The following is an 18,027-nucleotide window of genomic DNA, read 5'->3' on the forward strand; positions in this document are numbered from 1 at the left end:
TTAAATATCTCAATATTTTGACATCAAATATTTAGTAATGATTAAATTTCCCAAGTATAGGCTCTTTAAAATAATACCTTAACTAATTTGTTTCCATACAATTGAGGTGCACCGATTTGTGGCGTTTATAGTGACATCTAGTGGTCGCTGTTGCATACAGCACTAAAAAGGCGCCATCCAAAACTGCAAGTAGCATGTTTGTTTTAAATATTATTTATACCTCATAACGGTAACAACTTTTTTAACAGCTTCCATATTGACTAAATACTAATTTATGTCTTTAAAGAAATCATTTACAACTATTACATTTCCATGAATATCCTCACTAGTCTTTAATAAATGAACTTCATTTCAGGATGTAAACACGTCAGCTTTTTCCCTCCTTTGTCCCGCCCTCTTCCTCAATCACCAACCTTTTACCCACATCCTCCTATAGGACCAGGGCAGGGGCAGTTCAGAGCAGAGGCTTTTTGATTTGTGCAGACTCGGGGGGGATGTGGTGAGGTGGCAGGCACAACTGGAAATGTATTGGCTGTGTCCGGAGACGGTGGGAGGAGACTTTGACAATGAATGTGCTGAGGGCACATGTTTACAATGGTCAAGGCAGAGGGAGAATGGAGCTGCTAAAGGATCTGTTTTCTCAATGAGGTCGCAAACTTCAAGAGGTACTTTCTGCATTTTCAAGAGGGCAAACAAAGATTCGTTTTCTGCTTGTGTGGCTGTGGCTGGTGCTTGATGTGACTGTAGTTGTGTGTTGGTTTGAATGAATGGAACTGGAGGAAGTGTGTGTGTGTGTGTGTGTGTGTGTGTAACAAAGAGAGAGAGAGAGTGATCTACTTTTCTAAAATACTTCAAATCCTCTCTGGCTGCAAATGTTGGATTTCTGTTTGATGTAAGTTAAGGGCTGAGGTGTCAGACCAGTTTGTCTGCATTCTCCTTTCAGATGGTGCAGCGTTTAAACACAGAGAGAGGGAGGGAGAGAGGGAGAGAGGGAGCTAATGCAGGTCACCACCACAGCAGCAACAGTGTCGTGTCATCTGAGACTCGGGAAACCTGAACACTCACACTTGAATCATCACAAAAAGCTGAGAGCATTTGTTTGACTTCACCAAACACACACTTTCTGTTCCCTACACAATCTTACACAAGAGGAGAAACTGTCATGATCACTTCTCAGGGATGACCAGTGCTCAGCTGCTGGAAACTTCAACCAAAGAGTCTATGTTTGGTGCTCGGCCTCCTCACAGTATGACCTCCACTGTGTCCTCAGTCCCCAGTGGGGTTTTCGGACCCTCGCTGCCCCGTCCGGCCGTCTGGCCTCCCCTGGACTTTGCCCTGGGTGCCATCGCCTGCTGTGCAGCCTGTGTGTTCACCAATCCCCTGGAGGTGGTCAAGACTCGGCTGCAGCTTCAGGGAGAGCTCCGTGCCCGGGGATCCTACCAGAGACATTATCGTGGAGCCCTGCAGGCCCTGTGGGTGGTGGGCCGCACGGACGGGCTCCGGGGCCTGCAGAAGGGACTCTCAGTCGGGCTGATCTACCAGGCTATGATGAACAGTGTGAGGCTGGGCTCTTATTCCTACTGTGAAGCTCTGGGAATCACCTCGTTCCACGGGGGCAGTCTGCTGTCAGGGGCAGCAGCCGGAGCCATGGGGGCCTTCATTTCTTCTCCCGCCTACCTTGTAAGTTCACTCAAGTTTATCTTTAGAATGCAAAACAGTGGTTTCCAGTGTTTTAAAGGCCCAGTGCGTCAGTATATCACCCATAAGTAGGTTTATAACATGGTTTTAGTCCATGTGTGGTCTTAGAATTAGCCTTTCATATGTTCTTTCAGCAAGGGCCTTGCTTTACAGAGGCAGCCATGTTGCATCGTCACAGACATGATGCAGCTGTTACTGTCTGCATGTCACGCTTAACAGGGGTCACCTTTCAAGTACTGTATGTCCAGCAGCTATCGTATAACGTTCACACGGTCACTATGCCCACACGCTGTCTCTTTACACTTTATGTGTGTGTGTGTTTAAAGCTTACAGCGTCGCCCAAGAGAAAATTGAAACCTCTGAGCGACTGGAAATGGATCTCATCTGATTAGGTTACACACACACACGTTAGAGAGATAGAGAGACAGTAGAATAAGTTAATTAAGAGCCAAACAGCTGATGCAAGCTAAAAGAAGACAATAAAAAACACAATACGGATAATTATGGAGCAAGAATCAGATAAATGATGCAAACGGTTTCATCCTAATACTCTTTTGATGCAAACTAGAGCAAACAGATCTGATCTGATTTCTATTCGCCTCTAATCTGGTGCTATGACATGATCGACCCCAGTGACCCAATTAATGCACATGAGCTTACTTTTCCTGGAGGACAAAGCTGCACTTGAATCTCCCTCGAGATGTAATTAATCCATAGCACGAAAAAAGAAAAGAAAAAAAACACGACTATTCCGTAAACAAGACACAATACTGTCCATAACAAAGACACAGTAACGGAAAAGTTTCTATCCTTGCATTTGTCACAGGTCTGCATGCACACGGAGACAGTTTCTGTTTGTTGTAATCATCATAAGAGTGTTTCAGTGTTCAAAGGCTTCAACAGTCTGTTATTTACAAATCAAAGAGCGTCTTCCTTAGAAATTCAGTCTTTTTTCCTCCCCCGATAACAATTCACTTACTTTAGATGTAGACTCCAGAGTGGCTTAAAAACAAAGAGGGAATGTTGAAGTATCTTTTGAGGTTAACACAGTGCTTGGAAAAACTGGAAAACTCCTCATCAAACATACAACACTGGGCCTTTTTCAAAAGCTCCACATCTATTTTTAAGCCGGCCTGTGGAACAAAGTATCATTACATGGGTGTGTGACACGCTTCTTGTTTACAGACATTTCTGCAGCACGCCTTGTTGCTGTCATTTGGTTTTTGTTTCCCTTTTATTTTGCTTAAACATTGAAAGAAATAAAGAGATTTAAATTAAACTCACACAAGTCCCGCCCCCGCCTTATTAATGCACTCACAAAATGACTGCACATTCTCATGAATGTCCTCTTTCACTGCAAGACGAGTGGTGTTGTTTTTCTGAGCTTTGAGGCGTCTGACCTTCTGCTCCAGCATGGAAAGACAACACTTTGTGATGATGACACACTCATCTGTTTTCAGGTCACTAAATATACCTTGTGTGTTGCTTAAAACCTGACCCACAAACCTACATATGCAGTATACAGTAAATAATCCCCCCCCCTCCCCCCATACACATCTATATTTTTCTATTTATTTGTTTTTATTTTGATTTATTTCCAGGTTAATGTAATAATGTGTTATGTAACTAAATTATCAGTCTAATTTGAGGTGTGCACACACACACACACAGCACAGTACAGTGAATGTGGACTTAACCTTGTGTGCTGCATTTGACTTCTTTTTTTGTAGGTGAAGACACACCTGCAAGCTCAGACTGTGGAGGCCATCGCAGTCGGTCACCAGCATAACCACCTGGTAAGAGAGACACACATAAATATGACTTACGGGTCACATGGTGCTGTAAGGATTTGCTTCCTGGCCAGTCCAAGACAGAAAATCCATCCCCTTCAGTCCAGTATGTGTAAGCAGGCGAGGCAGTAAGGGCTCCTCGCGTCCTCTCTTTGGTTCGCGGGATGTTACGTTTGTATTTCCCACTGTAAGCGAACCGCACCAGCCCAAACCAAGTGGACTATCCGAGGAAACAAACTCTAGTGTGTTTAAAACAGACCGAAGAGCTCTGGTGTGAGTTTGCATGTTCTCTGTGTGTGGTTTTCCTCTCACAGTCCATCCATCCATCTTCTACTGCTTTATCCTCCACATGGGGGTCGCGGGGGGGGGGGGGACAGATCACACGGGACAGATCAGCAGTCCATCGCAGGAACTTGTATTGAGACAAACAACCACTCACGGTCAATTTAGAGCAGGGGTGTCAAACTCAATTTAGTTCAGGGGCCACATGCAGCACAATTTGAGCCGGCTAGTGAAATAATAGCATAATATCCTATTAACAACTGATTTTCCTCTCTGTTTTACAAAACATATTATGAACATCCTGATGTTTCCTGAGAAAAACAAGTGCAATTTCTAGAATATTATGCTTAATTTACCATTTACACATTACACTACATGCATTACAACTTATAAGTCATTTACAGTATATGATTCTGAGACGGAAAATTATAGTATTTCACAAGAATCTTCACAAATTCATCCTGCGGGTCCCTCTTGTGGGGGGATTCTGGCCCACGGGCCATATGTTTGACACCCCAGATTTAGAGTGTCCAATTTGCCTAATCCCAAAATCTGCATGTCTTTGGACTGCCTTCCTCATTCAGATTTGATGGTTTTGTAACAATTAGAATAATAACAACGACAAAAGAAAAATCTGCAAAAGTTACATACTGCAGCTTTAACCAGACCACAGGTATGTGTCTGTGTGTGTGTGTGTGTGTGCTGGACGTTATAACTTCTTTACATAACGTTAGTTAGTATTTACTTCTGTCTGTCAGGTAAACACTTTTAATACTCACAACATGAAACTGTAGACACTGCTCTGACTCGAGGTTATACTGTATGTATGAACGCACACATCTTTATCTCGTTATCTTCTTCCTGTAATTGAATTGTTCCTGTTTGTTCCTCTCAGGGAGCGTCCGATGCCTTCGTCACCATCTACAGACGACAGGGTTTGGTTGGTCTGTGGCGGGGCGTGAACGGGGCCGTGCCTCGCGTCATGGTGGGATCAGCTGCTCAGCTGGCAACCTTCACCTCAGCCAAGGACTGGGTGTCACATTCTCAGGTAGAATGCTGTGGTGACAACAGCTGATGCAGTCAAACTATTTTTAAATAACAACATGTTAAATAATCAGCTGCTTCTTTTTTTGTTTGGTCTTTGCAGTGGTGCAGTCCAAACCACTGGCTCACAGCTCTGGTAGCCGCCATGATCAGTGGAGTCGCGGTGGCTTTCACGATGACGCCGTTTGACGTCATTAGCACGAGGCTCTACAATCAGCCGGTGGATGAATTTCGCCGGGTGAGTCGAAATGATCTCATCAGAATTTGAGCTTGTGCTGAGTACTGCTCTGGAGGCGGAGCTTCGGAAGGGAAGTCTGAAGAAAAGGGGGCTTGCCCTTTTGAATTCAAAATTCTAACAGTTTTTCCAGGATTTACAAACCCTTTAAGTTTTATATCCGAGTGCATAGAAAGGCAAAGTCTGACCATTTTCCTCATCTGTCTTTTAAGGGTCGTCTGTACCATGGATTTTCAGACTGTATGCTGAAGGTTTGCCAAGCCGAGGGTTTGCTGGGCTTGTACAAAGGCATGGGGCCCGTCTTCCTGCGCTTGGCCCCACACACAGTGCTCAGCATGCTGTTCTGGGACATGATGAGGCACCAGGCAGCCAAGGACCGCCAGAGCCAAGAACGAAGCTAAAACAGTGCGACGAGTCTTCTCATTGTCTTATGACTGATGTGCTGGACTCGTTTAGAGCCAACGAAGAAAACAATGAGGAATTTAAAGCAGTGATGTGTAACTTTTAAATATGAACAAATGATTCCAATGACTTCAGACACCGTTGACTGAGCTCCGCTCGACTCTTTCCGTGTTCCCCAGCGCAGCAGTGTATCGACCGCATGTCGCCCGGCACATAGAACACGAAAAAGGGATTAAAATGTTATTTTTTTATCATTTCACTGAGAATAAACAAAAACAGAGGCTTGAATAATTAACGCTGAACAAAAGTTACACATTGCTCACACCACTTTCATGCCTTTTATATGGTAGTCAGAGCCTGTTCCTCTGCTTCCACTTCTCTGTCATAAAGTGAACCAGCACTCCGCCCCAAAACTGTCAAACAGAGACTTTAAGTGAGACTTCAGATACTTGACAGAAGAAGAACACACATGCTGCACAGACTCTGACTCTTCTTACATAATATGCAGTTGCTGATTTGCCTTAAAAGAAAAGTCCTGAGTATTCGCTCTTGGATCATTTTACCAGAGAAGTGGTTCTATATATGTAAATTAACCCCGGATTACTTAGTGTTCATTATCTTCCATGTCTGCTGTGATGTGTCACGGTTTTAATGCAAAACTTTAATGTTGACATAATGTCTGACATGAACCACTGGTGCTGAAAGCCAAGAATGCCATTGAATTCTGATGTTTTCATTTGCAGGAAAGAGAACCTACATTTAAACAGCAATTCATTGTAATGGTAACATTAATAAAGATGTTTTGTATAAAATATTTCTTTTTGAAATACATGATATCTAAGGGATTGTAAGCAAAGTGTGATTTTTTTGTTGTTGTTGCTGTGACACAGTTAAAATGTCTTTCATCATTCTTTAAATCTTATCATCCTGTTTAAAAAAAGGGGCTTTCAGCCACTTTTAATCACAGCCTACTACTATAATCAAATCAAATGTGACCTTTGGAGCGTGGAGTGCACTCGGACCCGATCAACAGGAAGGAAGGCAACTTTAGTGAAGATTTGCCTCAGGAATGAAGCCCAAACTGAATGTTTCCATCACTGAACATGTTCTCAGACTGTGGCAGCATGAGAGTCACTTCCTAACGCGTCCTCCTGTGTGCGTGTGTTCCTGATCAAAGCGTAAAAAAATGTTTTCCTGGATCCTGGGAACCTCTGAAAGGACACTGTTTGATTCAAACCCTATTGACTGTTTTCTTCAAGGTGAGTCCGTGTTTGTTTTCTCTCATTGTGACAATAAAAAGGCCTTCTTTTGAATTCTTGTGAGTCAGAGTGACTTGTGGCCTTGTATACTGTAGGTCTCATAGGTGCATGTGGGGTCTCAGTGCTGTGCAGTCTGCTGAGAGTTTACTACTTTGTTCAAACATGCTGGTGAGTATAACAGAAATAGAATGTCACGAAAAGAGATTGAATGAGCAGTAATGTTAATATACAGGCTCTCTGTCCACACAGTGATTCTGAAAGTGAAGGTAAACAGAGTTTATCCTCAACTGTCAGTGCACTGGAGGGGAAATGGAGAGCGGTGTTACAGTTCTGGTCCCTGACGCTGGTTCTGTCTGTGGTGGGCCCGAGAGTTTCATCTCTCTTAGTGCTGGAGTTTTCTCTCCGAGCGGTTTCTTCTTGGACGTCAGCAGGTCTGGTGAGTTACTGAAATAAGACACAGTTTTCATTCAGGGGGAGTTCTTGTTCTCGTAATCCACGTTTAAATCCCTTTTAACGTTGTGTGTCTGACTCAGGATGCTCCCAGCAGAGGCCTCGACCTCCTCCAGATCCAGTGCCAGTTCTCCCTGGGCTGCTGCTTCACCTGTGCTCTAGCGTTTCTCCATCAGGGGGCTCCACACCGCTCCCTCAACTTGCTACTGGCAGCTGCGCTCAGCTGGGCACTGGCAAGTGTCAGCCAAAGTGTGTGGAGCCATGTGGCCAGACTTTACCCACTGCATAGCACAGAGCGGTACTGTGGGAAATGCATCACCCTGCTGACCTGCGGACACACCATACTGGCTTCGCTGCAGAGAGCGGTTGTCTTGGCTTTTGCTATTGCAAATGTGGCTTCCGCAGCCACAGTTTATGACCACTTCTTGTCCCAGAAGGATGCACTTAAGCTTTGGACTCCACTGACTCTCTGCTACACGATGCTGGTGGCCTATATTCAAGGTGATGCTCAGGGAAGAGGTGTGGGAAATGAAAACTGGTCCTCTAGGAAAATGAACGGAGACGCAAGGTGCAGAATTTAGCTGCTCAGGCACAGTGACGAAGACTCAGCAGACATTAGACAACAATATAAAGACTTTTTATTTATTAATAATTAGTCATTGTATTTCTGTGCTATGGAATCCAATCCGAAACAGTCTATATCACAGAGAACACACTAGCACAACCTTTTTAACATTACAGTGTTACTGTTCACTGAAAAAGCATTTAATTAAGTAGTTTTAAAATGTGAGAAGCATAAATAACGTTATAAAAGCTTTAATCTTCAGAGGAATATAAGTTAGAAATGTCCCATTGAAATGAAGAATCTCTTTTTCGAGGTGGACAGGAAGCAGCACAGAGAAATCCTCATGTTGTGCAGACATGAAACACATTAAACATTTGAAAATGTTTGTTTCAGCTCAAGCTCATCATAAAACGGCGACGTCTTCAGGAATCTGCCTCCAGTTTAAAATCACTTTAATTTGAACATTTATTTATTTATTTTTTAACAAAGTTGGTGTTCTTTCTTTTGTTGTGCTGTAAGGACAAGGGGACACAAATGTCACATGAGTTGCTTTTAATTAAAGACATACCTTTACAAATGAAACTGCGGACAAAATAAAATGTGTAAACACATCATATATCAGTCAAAGTACACAGAAAAAAACTTCTCAATTACAGTAATGCTACAGTAATATAAGTAAAAACACAAAACTGCATAGGAAACTGAAGCAAAGCTGCTTGTTGTCTCTTTCACGTAGAGAACCAGAATCGTCAGACTGGAGCAGAAGCTCTGGTTCACACTGCTGTGCTGAGACTCGGAGCCGTGCTGGTGCTCATGCTGACTGTGGGCGACTGGTCTGACGTCCTGCACGTCCTCATCGCCTTCTTGGGAGAGGCAGCCTGTCTGCTGCCCTCTCGTGACCTTCTGCAAGCTGTCTTAAAGGTCTGTGTTTTGTCTTCCAGACTCTTGTTTCTATTTATTTCTGTTTGTTGACATTTATGTTTCACTTCTAGGAACAAGAAGAAACCAGCCCGAGGAAAAACCAAAGCAAATCCAGAGAAGTCAGAAGACAAACAACATCAGGCGACAGTTAATGGTTACTGACAGTTACTGACTCCAGTGTAAACACATTCAATTTTAGCATTAATAAATGGTTTACTGTGGCTTTGTTGTTTGTTTGTTTTTAACAGATATTCTATGTAACAAGATTCCCTACAAAACCCCGGCACCTTTGGGAATATTAGGAACAAATGAAGAGCAAACATTGATCATTTTAATTGGTTGTCATTCAGGTGTGAAAGATAAATCCAGTAAATATCCAGTTGTATCATGAGAAATGTAGGATCCACATTTCTTTGAGCTCTAGTTTCCTCACAAACTCCTTCCATCCATTTTCTATCGCTTTAACCTCCACATGAGGGTCGCGGGGGTCGCTGGTGCCAATCCCACACCCTGGACAGTTCCCAGTCCATCACAGGGTCACATATAGAGACAAACAACCATTCACTCTCACACGCCGACTACTGTCTATACAGTCCATTTAGAGCAGAGGTCTCAAACCCGTGGCCCATGTGCCATAAGCTGCACATCTCCAATTGATTTCATGCGACCCACCACTTAATATCAAGTTATTTCTGTATGTTTTTTCCTTTTAGATTAATTTTGCATCATAAATACATTTTTATTGTAAACTATACAAAAATGCCTTTATTTTGAAATTCTGTGAACTATCATCTGAATGTTTTATTTGTATTTATTTATTTATTTTTTAAAAAAATTGCTGTTACTATGTCATGATGGAAAAATCATGATATCATTTTAAGCGTATATTGCCCACATGTACTGAAAAGTTGCTTTTCCCCCCAGACTTTTATTTTTTCACTTAACCCAACTGTCCAGACTAGATGCTCAGTGGCCCCCAGGTCATTTGAGTTTGAGAACCCTGATTAAGAATTTACCTAATTCCCATATTGCATGTTTTTGGACTGTGAGAGGAAACCCGGAGAACCTGAAGATAATCTGCACACACACGGGGAAAACATGCAAATTCTCCTGAGAAACTAAAAGGCATCATTTCCCCTTCAGTTACTTACATTTTTTCCTCATTAATCTCTCTCTCTCTCTCTCTCTCTCTCTCTCTGTCTCTCTGTCTCTCTCTCATAACCTCCCCACATCCTCGTCTGCCTGTTCCTCAAAGCAAATCTATTTTTGAACTTCCACCAGACTAATCCTCAGCAGAAATGACTTGATTCTCAGTCATTCTCTCTCGTTTGGTTTCTCCGCCCCTGCAGATGTTTACAGTAGAAAGTCAGCATCGGCAGTAATCAAGAACAAGCAATGTTTCCTGCAGCCTGTTGTGTTTCTTCCTGTCACTTCCCCCCCTTCATTCTTTCATTCTTTCTTTCCAATGCTGTGCTGCACTGTGCCACAACACAGAGGTCTGACATGAAGGAGGACAAAGTCATAAAGGAGAAGCAGTGAGACGGGGTTTTAAGGGGTTTGCTGATGATTGTGGCTGCTGGGTGGGTGGGGCGTGGAAGTCTGGGGGGATTGTGTCATCGGAAGGCATGCCCCCTCCTGCAGCTGTGACATCACTTCAGCATTCCTTTGCACAGAGCTGGAACAACAGAGACCCCCATCACTCTCCTCATCTCCGTCTCCCGTTTGCCCTCGCTCACACATTCCTGCCCCGTTCTTCTTCTTCTTCTGCAAAGTTTTACTCAACTTTCTCGGGTCCATCCTCTTGTCTGAGTCTTTAGAACGGGAAGCAGACCTCTCAAGGTCTGGCTCCACGCTCTAACCACAATATTTGCTGATCAGCAGATCTGATACGAACCCCCAAACACAACAATGTGGCTTTTTCATAGCTCTTACAGCTCTTCCTCCTCTTCCTCCTCCTCCTCCTCGCCTAATAGACCAACATCTCCTCTTGCACAATGGCATGATTCATTGCACTGTAATGCTGCTGCTCCTGTAGAGCGGAACACAGAAACCTAATCAAGAGAGTCCAACATGTACTGCTGTGTGATCAGCCCAGGCGTTTTCTGTTTCTGAGGCAATAAATGGAAATAATGCCTCGACGCGCTGATAGTAAGTCAAGGCTAAAGTGATATAATGTGGTGGGGGGAAGGGAAGAAGGAAAGAGGGAGAAGAAAAATGGAGGCAGACTCATTGAGGGAGGTAGGGAAAATAAAAAAAAAAAAAGAGCTGACAGAACAATAAGGCAGAGCTGTGCAGGAGAGAGAGAGGAGAGAGGAGAGAGGAGAGGGAGGCCAGTTTGAGTGTGAGTGTGTGTAGTAAAGGCAGGTAGAGTCACATCCTGCTGGCATGCACAGAGATAAAGGAGAGGGAGGTGTCTCTGTGTGTCTCTGTGTGTCTCTGTGTGTCTCTGCTTGTCCATTTAAGGGTGAAGCGCTTATCTGACACTTTATGATGCTGCTTAATACATGTGCCCAAAGTTGCTCTGTACTTGGTTGTATTGCACAACTGCTGCATGACTTAGCAAGTGTGTGTGGGCGTGCGTGCATGCCAGTGTGTGTGTGTGTGTGTGTGTGTGTGTGTGTGTGCATGTCAGCAGTGTTTTCCTAGTGGACAAATGTGTCATGTTTTCTCTGCACTTTGCCCAAGATTAACTGTTCACCTTTTACGGTTGGGAAGGAGGTGGTGTTGTCATTCAGCCTGAGAGAGGGAGGAGGGGTCGGTGGCCGGCGAGGGAGCTGGGGAGGGAGGTACCGAAGGAAAAGGAGTGGCCTTCTGTAGATAGTCGCCCTCTCTGCCGGATTGAAGTCTTCTCAGTGTGGCAGCTCATAGGAGGGAAAACAGAAGTTAGAGTGAGATAGAGAGCAGAGAAGAGAAGAAGAAAACAGAGACAGCCATCTTCAGACCACAGTTTCTACCAGGTAGGTCATAGCAACTTAAAGCCAGTGTGAGTGGACTTAAGGAAACTGTTGATTCTGATTCTTAAACCATTTATCTTGGGTAAACACTGCTGTGGGTGTGAGCATTAAGTCTGTGAAGTGAAAGCGAGAGCATCCACAGAGTTGACTTAGAAGGTGTGTACACTTGTATTAAATCCTACTGAGCTTATGGAGAACATATTGTTAATAGTGGTGTTTTTACTCATACGTCTGCATGTGTCTCTGTGTCTCTGCGCTGTGGTCGTCCTTTTAAACAGATGTGTGATACAATACATGTCGCCAGCAGTTTTTTCAGACATGATAATCAATGTCCTGTCCCCCCTGTTAGTCTGTATGCGGGTTACATACAGTCATGGCATCAGCAGCTCCGCCAAAAAGGATGGTGTCCTCTGTCTTCATCACCCTGGCACCTCCCTACCGGGCCACCGTGACACAGCAGCCGCAGCAGCCCGTGCTCCAAGCTCACAGCGGCCCTGCGAGAGACAAGCAGCACACCGCTGTGCGACTCAGTGCGAGTGAGAGCATCCCCGCCCTGAGACACAGGAGAGAAGACCCGTCCTCAGCCGCCAGTGTGGACAGCAAAGACAAGGCTCCTGCAGGACCCTCGGCCCGAGTCGCAGACCCTCTCAGCCCCAAACCTGCTCATTCTGGACCCAGCAGAGGAAAGCTGCAGAAAGACAGCAGAGATGATGCAGGTATTGAAATATTTGCATGAAAGTGCACTGGTCAGAATTTGATTACATTACATTTAAAAGTAGGGGTTGAAGATCCTGGAGAAACAGTTAGAGCAGGCGACACTTTGAGGTAAAAAGTCCAAGCAACTTTCTTCAGACTTCCCTCCGAAGTCACGCCTCCAGAGCACGGGAACGCACAATGAACGCAGCATCTGTAACTTTCAGTACTTTATGGTGACGCTAACTTTTTTAGATACTTGTTCGATTGACAATGTGATGATGGAAAACAACAAATACAGAATATAGAAGTTCATAAAGACATAAAGTTAACCTACCGGTCCAGTAGAAACAGAAACCAGCCCTCGCTGGGCTTTCAGTTGCCGCCACCGTTCAAACGCAGTGCCGATGCTCACGCTGGTCTTGGATCGCTCTGCACCAGCCTTTTTCTTGGCAGTAGCTTTTCCCAAAAACTGTCTTTCATTCGTTGTCTCCTTTTCTGCCATAATGTTGCTGCAACTGTCTCGTTGGATTTAGCGAGCTCGCACAATCTCTGGCGTTGTCTTCTGAGCATGTGCGATTAGTGCATGAAGAGGGGGTACGCGCAGGAGGGAGGGGCAGATGGCAGTTTGATTGATGCATCACGATCCAATCAATGCGTTCGGGTCGTTCACTATGATTGGATGATGTTTTTACAGGCCTGTCAGCTCCACAGCTGACTGAAAATTCATTCATTCATTGGTCACAATTAATTAATTAAGCAAGACAGTATAAAAATGGTGCAGAAAATAATCTCCCACCAGACCTTTAACTGATGCCGTCTTTGTCAACCAATCATAAACTACTTTTAAAACCCCCTTGTTGGTGTGATGTGATTCACAATTCCTATTCATTGCACTTCAACTGGGTTTATTTCTTTCCTGTCCTTTAACTCCAGAGATTTAAATGCATCACAATGTGCATGTGCAGGTGTCGGAGAATACGACTGTAAACGTATAAAAGTATAAAGTCAGTTGTCGCTGCAGCATTGTGATTTGGTTGGAGTGGTCGAAGACTCTGAGGGTGTGGAGTTTTAAAGAAGGGAGTTATGTAGCTCCTGATCCTGATCCTGGTCTCTGCTTGTGGCTCGAGGCCACAATAGCTACATTGTGGGTAATGTAGACGCCAGGTTTGGACAAGACAGAAGAATGAGCGGGAGGGAAAAAAGACACCTCTGGTTGTGCTTCAGCAGTGCAATGGTATTGTGGTGTAGTGTTATTATTCGCTATTTCTTTGACATAGTGTTTAAATGTCTTTAATTCTGTATATTAGAACTTTTATTAGTTCTTATATATATATATATATATATATATATATATATATATATATATATATATTCTTATATTAGAATATTTTGTTGCTTCACACAGTGACTTGATGTCCTTTTGTCAAACCAGAGTACCTTCCACCTCCTCCTTCTCCTGCCGCTCTCGTACCTTCTTCATCTCCGAGAGCAGCTCTCCCCGAAGAATCAACACTTCCGCCACTTCCTGTCCAGACACCTCTCTCACCTCGTCTGACCGCAGACCAGCAGCCAGTTAACAACAGAGAGGTATGTGCTGCTGATCATCATCATCATCATCATCATGTCTCATCACCGATGTCATTTGCAGTTAAATACTCAAACAATCCCAATTTTTGTTCCCACAGTGGCAGATTACAACCTTTCCAGAACTTTCACAGATACTGTATTACGTTCTGCAGTGGTTGTAAAGAATCGTCTGCAGAACACATTATAACGGGGGGGGGGAACAGATGTATTTAGCTTTAGTGGATAAATCATCTGAAGAACTTTATGAACTATGCACGAACAGAGCTTTCCAAACGGTTCCTATCTTTATAACAACCATTTTTGGTATTTTATGTATTTGACTTGGTCTTCCATATCTGTGAAAGGTGTGATATAAATAAACTTTACTTACTTATATTTCAGGCCAGTGAAATAACGTTAGAGATTTGGTTATTTAGCCCCAAATGTTATGGTTAATATCTTAATTTTAATAGTGTTATACACTGAGAATGTATTGATTGACGTTTCCTTTAAGACTTAAGTAACCCTCTTTCCTTCTAGCATAAATGTGAACGCACTCATTTTAGACTTTGATTTATCACATTCTCCATTCCAAGGTAGAAACAATCACACCATCTAGTGGGTTAAATCAAGTTGAACAAACCCACGGCATTCACAAGAACGGCCAAGAACCAAGCAGGGAGAGTAAAGGTAACATGATCTCTATTTACACGTTTTACCACTCAGGCTTTTTATTATCTTCTGCTTTGACAGCGCGAACATTGTTACAACCTGCTCTGACATTTCATTTCATGTTTGTGTGCAACTCAGAGGTGTGCGGCTTCTGTCGTAAGCCCGTGGATCTCTCTCAACCCGCGATAGAGGCCCTGAACCGGACGTACCACGACGGATGCTTCCAGTGCAGGTCTTGTCACATTCCTCTGGCTGGTAAACAGTATTACAACAAGGCGGGGATCCCACTCTGTGAAGACTGCTACCAGGTACACGAGCAATAATCACGATACAGTTGTTATCAAAGCTGCAAACACACGTGCAAGTCATTGTCAGAGAGCACACCGATGGTTTTCCAAAGACTGCAGCCACTGGCAGGTTGGAAAGTGGAGAAAGTAGAATTCAATGAAGTGATTGAAAATGCTGATATAATCTTGTCTTTCAGGCCAGTTTGGAGCTCTGTTGGGCGTGTGGAGAGGTCATCACAGACCATGTGATCCGGGCTCTCGAACGAGCGTACCACCCGTCTTGTTTCACCTGCACGACGTGTAAACAACAGATTGGAGAGCAAGCTTTTGCTCAGGGGGAAGTTGGAGAGGTTTACTGTCTCCAGGACTACTACAGGTATGAATTCATACCGCCCTGGGTAAAAAAACAGTTAAATCATGACTTTAAACAGTTTTTAGTGTTTAATTGGCATCCATTGACTCTGCAATGACTGAGGGTTTTTATTGACTCCTGTGCTGACTCCTCCCTTTGCCAAGAGCATCAGGCTACTACTGTGACCTTGTGACCTTCACTAGCAGACAGTCGGTGTGTTTATATGCATGTTAAAAGTCCGACTTTAGCAGACTACGACAATACAACAGACATTGTTGAAACACACAGTCCAAACATGACTCAGCTAAAATGCTTTTACTGGTATTTATTTTATATTTTGAACAGTCTGTGCAGAGTGAAGCATGCGATATATAAAGGGGTTTATAAAGGACTGTAACGGATTCTACATTTTTATCTGTCCGACATCTGATCCAGTTATTTTGACAGTCTGATGACCGATACTGACCAATACCGATTCCCATTCCCAGTTTATATTCCATTTCTGCCTCCTAAATGTTACACAGTGGACCTTTTAAATTATCTTGACTGTTTTTTTTCCTCTAATCATCCCTGAAGGAAGTATGCCCCAAAGTGCAGCTCCTGTAACCAGCTAATTATTCCTAAAGAGGACGGTACCGACAGCTTCACCGTTGAATGTCTGGGACGCTCCTATCATGAGAACTGTTACAGATGTGAGGTAGGTTGCTCTGTTGCACACACACGGGCAACTATTCAAACACACACACACACACACACTTTCATCAGCACCAGTCAATCAGTCAGTCTTTCCCTTTTGTCCGCAGGTCTGTGTCATTCAGCTCTCTCCTGACCCCAATGAGCACGGCTGCTTTCCTTTGGACGGGAGGATGCTGTGCAAGTCTTGCCATGTGAATCTGGTTTCTGGTCAGCACTAACACTGGCCTTGAATTAAAAACTGGTCTAAAAGTGACAAGAGAACCGGGAGACGATGCATCTGCATTTAAGAGTTTGGCATCATTTTTTTCCCCCTGGACAACAATAACAAAAGCTGTTTTTTTTATTATTATTATATAACATATCATGCTATCTAAAGACCTTACTATTCCTTTATTTTTAAATTTTTTTTTGAAATGTTGCACTCTATGAACTACAAAATGCACCAAATATATATTTATACAACTGACTTAGTCTTAATCAGTATACTGTTCTGTTTATCCATCACATTAACCTTTTACATAAAATATAAAACTTTATATCTATATATATACATATGTATATATGTATATGTATATATATATATATACATATACATATATACATATATATATATATAAAAACAGTTATGTTTATAGAAAAGTAAACTAATATATTTTATCTCATGACATTACTTAAGACCACTCGTACAGAATCAATAAATCTTAGGATCTAATTCACACAATGGTACAAAAGAACAGTGTTTTATTGAATAAATAATACAACTTTATTTGCATTTATGTTTTTGTTACTGGCCGGATACTGGCGGACCAAACCTCTGTGCTGGAAGACACTTTATGCAGCTGCCTGATTTCACGTTATCAGACTCAGACATGATCTCTGTTGATTCCAAGAGGAACTTGTTTGTTTGGGTTTATTATGATGAGATGAATATTGTCACTTTACTCACCTGGCTGACCAGAAACAAAGGTTGTGTTTTGTTTAAAACAAAACACAACCTTCAGGCATAACCTAACCTGCATAAGATCATTTTGAACACTCATTGTGGGACCCTCTTGACAAAAAAGGGCCTTATTTCTTTAAAAAAAATAAAATCATATACATTTACATTGCATTATTAGTCTTTGGAGCTTGTGGATCCCTGTTGATGTACTTGGTTATTTATGTTCTGTATTTCGAAATGACTTGTTGAATTATCTTTCTGTGTATTCAAAATATGTATGAAAATAAATTGTTCTAGAAAATTCAAACTGGCATTTTGGCTTCTATTCACTGCATGTCATCCGTTTCTCACCCCCTGCAGTAATTAACCCTCACAACACAGAGCATTTCGGCTGCTTTCTTCCATTACTATGTTTAAACATACAATACAGAGGTTATAAGAATGTGCAGTGTCTTATTTTCATTTTCACCAACTATATAAACACACCTGAGCAAAAAGTACTCAAAATGTTGAAAATCGGATTGAATTTGTGAAATTTGTGAAACACGTCACAGTTCAAAGGTCAATTGGCTCGTGACTCGTGTTCACTTATTGAATTGTAAAAAAAAACACCTTTGTGTTCAAACATAATGTGAATTACTGCATGCAATTGAGTCCAAATGTTCTGCTAGTTCCAACAGGTGCACTGTGTTTGCACAAAACAGTCATTTGTTGCAGGGTGTGCATTTAAAACCACATTCAGAGGTGGTTTGGTGCATGTGACCACATTCTTCAAGACGCATTAGAGACTGCCTACCAAGTTTGTTGACAGTAATATAAAGTCTGATCAACACATGATGATTCAATGATTCAAATCCTATTTCATCTTAAAGCTTTGATGCATACAGTCCTCCCAACTCTGTTCCTTCCTGATGGTCGTGCAGACACACACACAAACACGTCATCAATCAACACGTGTACAGTCAGAATTCTGGAGCTTGTGAGCGGATATGAAGTCCCTTGCAGGTGTGAGATTTCATCACAAGTGGCCACAGGAGACGTATTTAGAGTGCATTTTAATGCCAGGTGTGGACAGTTGCAGTTAGCACTGTCCGCTCCTGATCAGGCATCTAAGGATGACTCATACTACCAGGTCTTTAAGTTTATTTAATTGTATTTTTTTCTCAAAAAATTTAGATTTCAACTCCATTATTAAACAATTTAAAATGCATGGGCTTG

At 42.7% G+C, this 18,027-nt stretch overlaps 3 protein-coding genes across 3 annotated transcripts; all 3 read left to right on the forward strand.

Moving 5' to 3' along the window:
- The first annotated feature begins 510 nt into the window (after nt 1-510).
- Nucleotides 511-6,296, forward strand: slc25a34 (solute carrier family 25 member 34). The gene is made up of 6 exons (XM_058630961.1): nt 511-665; nt 944-1,680; nt 3,429-3,494; nt 4,666-4,818; nt 4,918-5,052; nt 5,262-6,296. The coding sequence occupies exons 2-6, from the start codon at nt 1,180-1,182 to the stop codon at nt 5,448-5,450; spliced, it is 1,044 nt and encodes a 347-aa protein (XP_058486944.1). The 5' UTR covers nt 511-665; nt 944-1,179; the 3' UTR covers nt 5,451-6,296.
- Nucleotides 6,297-6,459: 163 nt separating this feature from the next.
- LOC131460440 (transmembrane protein 82-like) lies at nt 6,460-8,867 on the forward strand. Its single transcript, XM_058630962.1, has 6 exons — nt 6,460-6,710; nt 6,806-6,878; nt 6,960-7,146; nt 7,244-7,661; nt 8,462-8,646; nt 8,718-8,867. The coding sequence occupies exons 1-6, from the start codon at nt 6,638-6,640 to the stop codon at nt 8,796-8,798; spliced, it is 1,017 nt and encodes a 338-aa protein (XP_058486945.1). The 5' UTR covers nt 6,460-6,637; the 3' UTR covers nt 8,799-8,867.
- Nucleotides 8,868-11,450: 2,583 nt separating this feature from the next.
- On the forward strand, nt 11,451-16,389 carry fblim1 (filamin binding LIM protein 1). Its single transcript, XM_058630955.1, has 8 exons — nt 11,451-11,603; nt 11,950-12,316; nt 13,729-13,883; nt 14,459-14,552; nt 14,673-14,842; nt 15,019-15,197; nt 15,750-15,870; nt 15,977-16,389. The coding sequence occupies exons 2-8, from the start codon at nt 11,974-11,976 to the stop codon at nt 16,085-16,087; spliced, it is 1,173 nt and encodes a 390-aa protein (XP_058486938.1). The 5' UTR covers nt 11,451-11,603; nt 11,950-11,973; the 3' UTR covers nt 16,088-16,389.
- The last annotated feature ends 1,638 nt before the right edge of the window (nt 16,390-18,027 follow it).

This window comes from Solea solea, chromosome 6 (genome assembly GCF_958295425.1).
Source record: "Solea solea chromosome 6, fSolSol10.1, whole genome shotgun sequence".
NCBI lineage: Eukaryota > Metazoa > Chordata > Actinopteri > Pleuronectiformes > Soleidae > Solea > Solea solea.

What these genes read in the sequence shown, in the direction of transcription:
- fblim1 (XM_058630955.1), top strand. Translation starts at nt 11,974, where the DNA reads ATGGCATCAGCAGCTCCGCCAAAAAGGATGGTGTCCTCTGTCTTCATC. An exon ending in AGCCAGTTAACAACAGAGAG is followed by an intron (nt 13,884 to 14,458) that starts GTATGTGCTGCT and finishes CTCCATTCCAAG; the next exon opens with GTAGAAACAATCACACCATC. An exon ending in TGTCTCCAGGACTACTACAG is followed by an intron (nt 15,198 to 15,749) that starts GTATGAATTCAT and finishes TCATCCCTGAAG; the next exon opens with GAAGTATGCCCCAAAGTGCA.
- slc25a34 (XM_058630961.1), top strand. Translation starts at nt 1,180, where the DNA reads ATGACCAGTGCTCAGCTGCTGGAAACTTCAACCAAAGAGTCTATGTTT. An exon ending in ACTGGGTGTCACATTCTCAG is followed by an intron (nt 4,819 to 4,917) that starts GTAGAATGCTGT and finishes TGGTCTTTGCAG; the next exon opens with TGGTGCAGTCCAAACCACTG. An exon ending in CGGTGGATGAATTTCGCCGG is followed by an intron (nt 5,053 to 5,261) that starts GTGAGTCGAAAT and finishes CTGTCTTTTAAG; the next exon opens with GGTCGTCTGTACCATGGATT.
- LOC131460440 (XM_058630962.1), top strand. Translation starts at nt 6,638, where the DNA reads ATGTTTTCCTGGATCCTGGGAACCTCTGAAAGGACACTGTTTGATTCA. An exon ending in GCTGGTGGCCTATATTCAAG is followed by an intron (nt 7,662 to 8,461) that starts GTGATGCTCAGG and finishes TCTTTCACGTAG; the next exon opens with AGAACCAGAATCGTCAGACT. An exon ending in TTCTGCAAGCTGTCTTAAAG is followed by an intron (nt 8,647 to 8,717) that starts GTCTGTGTTTTG and finishes TTTCACTTCTAG; the next exon opens with GAACAAGAAGAAACCAGCCC.